This window comes from Nanorana parkeri, unplaced genomic scaffold (genome assembly GCF_000935625.1).
Source record: "Nanorana parkeri isolate BGI_ZX_2015 unplaced genomic scaffold, ASM93562v1 scaffold4386, whole genome shotgun sequence".
Taxonomy (NCBI): Eukaryota; Metazoa; Chordata; class Amphibia; order Anura; family Dicroglossidae; genus Nanorana; species Nanorana parkeri.
In genome coordinates this window covers 2,675-4,226 of record NW_017310649.1, presented here as the reverse complement: position 1 = coordinate 4,226, position 1,552 = coordinate 2,675, and the positions used below count along the sequence as shown (strand labels likewise).

General features: G+C 58.3%; 1 protein-coding gene across 1 annotated transcript in view; it reads right to left on the bottom strand.

The window, feature by feature from the left end:
- The window catches only part of LOC108803880 (zinc finger protein 776-like), a 12,868-nt gene that overhangs the window by 9,983 nt on the left and 1,333 nt on the right, over positions 1 to 1,552 (bottom strand). The window contains exons 2-3 of the mRNA XM_018575674.1: positions 1,259 to 1,385; positions 311 to 406 (exon numbers count right to left, since the gene is read on the bottom strand). Of these exons, the coding sequence (XP_018431176.1) occupies positions 311 to 406; positions 1,259 to 1,385 (223 nt within the window). The remainder of the gene's footprint in view (positions 1 to 310; positions 407 to 1,258; positions 1,386 to 1,552) is intronic.

The following is a 1,552-nucleotide window of genomic DNA, read 5'->3' as shown; positions in this document are numbered from 1 at the left end:
ACCCATCCCCCAATCACCACCCAACTCACTGCTCCCCAACACTCCCACCCATCCCCCAATCACCACCCAACTCACTCCTACCCATCCCCCAATCACCACCCAACTCACTGCTCCCCAACACTCCCACCCATCCCCCAATCACCACCCAACTCACTCCTACCCATCCCCCAATCACCACCCAACTCACTGCTCCCCAACACTCCCACCCATCCCCCAATCACCACCCAACTCACTCCTACCCATCCCCCAATCACCACCCAACTCACTGCTCCCCAACACTCCCACCCATCACTCCCCTCATCTCTCTTACCACCATGGAGTTCCCTGGGTGACTCTTCTCGTTTCACCAGTTGGGTTGTCTCTTCAGGAATCATTTTAGACCCGCTGAGCCCCTGAATGAGAAGTCCTGAGGAAACAAACAGGGCGGCCATTACTCTACTGAGAAGACGTCCTCTGCCACGTAGACACAGAAGTCCCCCCGCCACGCTAGACCAGACCACCATATCCATCCTACATGAAGCCTCAATATCTCCCGGTCACAACTGCCGCCATCATCCGAGGTCACCACTGACCAGTGTCACCATCATCCGAGGTCACCACCATCAGAAGTCACCACCATTGAGGCCCCCCCCATCCGAGGTCACCACCATCAGAGGTCACCACCATCAGAGGTCACCACCATCATCCGAGGTCACCACCATCATCCGAGGTCACCACCACCATCCGAGGTCACCACCATCCGAGGTCACCACCATTCGAGGTCACCACCATTCGAGGTCACCACCATCAGAGGTCACCACCATCAGAGGTCACCACCATCCAGTGTCACCACCATCCGAGGTCACCACCATCCGAGGTCACCACCATCAGAGGTCACCACCATCCGAGGTCACCACCATCATCCGAGGTCACCACCATCATCCGAGGTCACCACCATCATCCGAGGTCATCCACCCGCCGGTGGCCCCACCATCCGAGGTCACCACCATCAGAGGTCACCACCATCAGAGGTCACCACCATCAGAGGTCACCACCATCATCCGAGGTCACCACCATCCGAGGTCACCACCATCATCCGAGGTCACCACCATCCGAGGTCACCACCATCCGAGGTCAGGGTTCTATTAGTGTCAGAGGAAAGCTAGGGAGATGATTGGCCGGATGGCTCAGAGGATTCTGGGAAGAAGCAGGAAATTGAACTCTTGTACAGCGCCACAGCAGAGGACGGCGATATATAACCTTAATAAGAATGACTCACCCACTGAGGTCACCAGCTCCACATTGTCCGTCATCACCTCCTTGTAGAGCCGACGCTGCCACCCCTCCAGACTCTGCCACTCCTCTGCCGAGAAGTCCACCGCCACGTCCTCGAAGCTCACCGCCATCTGCAACACACACACAGCCGGCTTATCCGGGGGCCATTCCCGTCCCTGGGGTCCCAACTGGGGGTCATTCCCGTCCCTGGGGTCCCAACTGGGGGTCATTCCCGTCCCTGGGGGCCCCAACTGGGGAAAGTCCTGGGCCTGATTCCCATCCCTGGGGTCCCAACTGG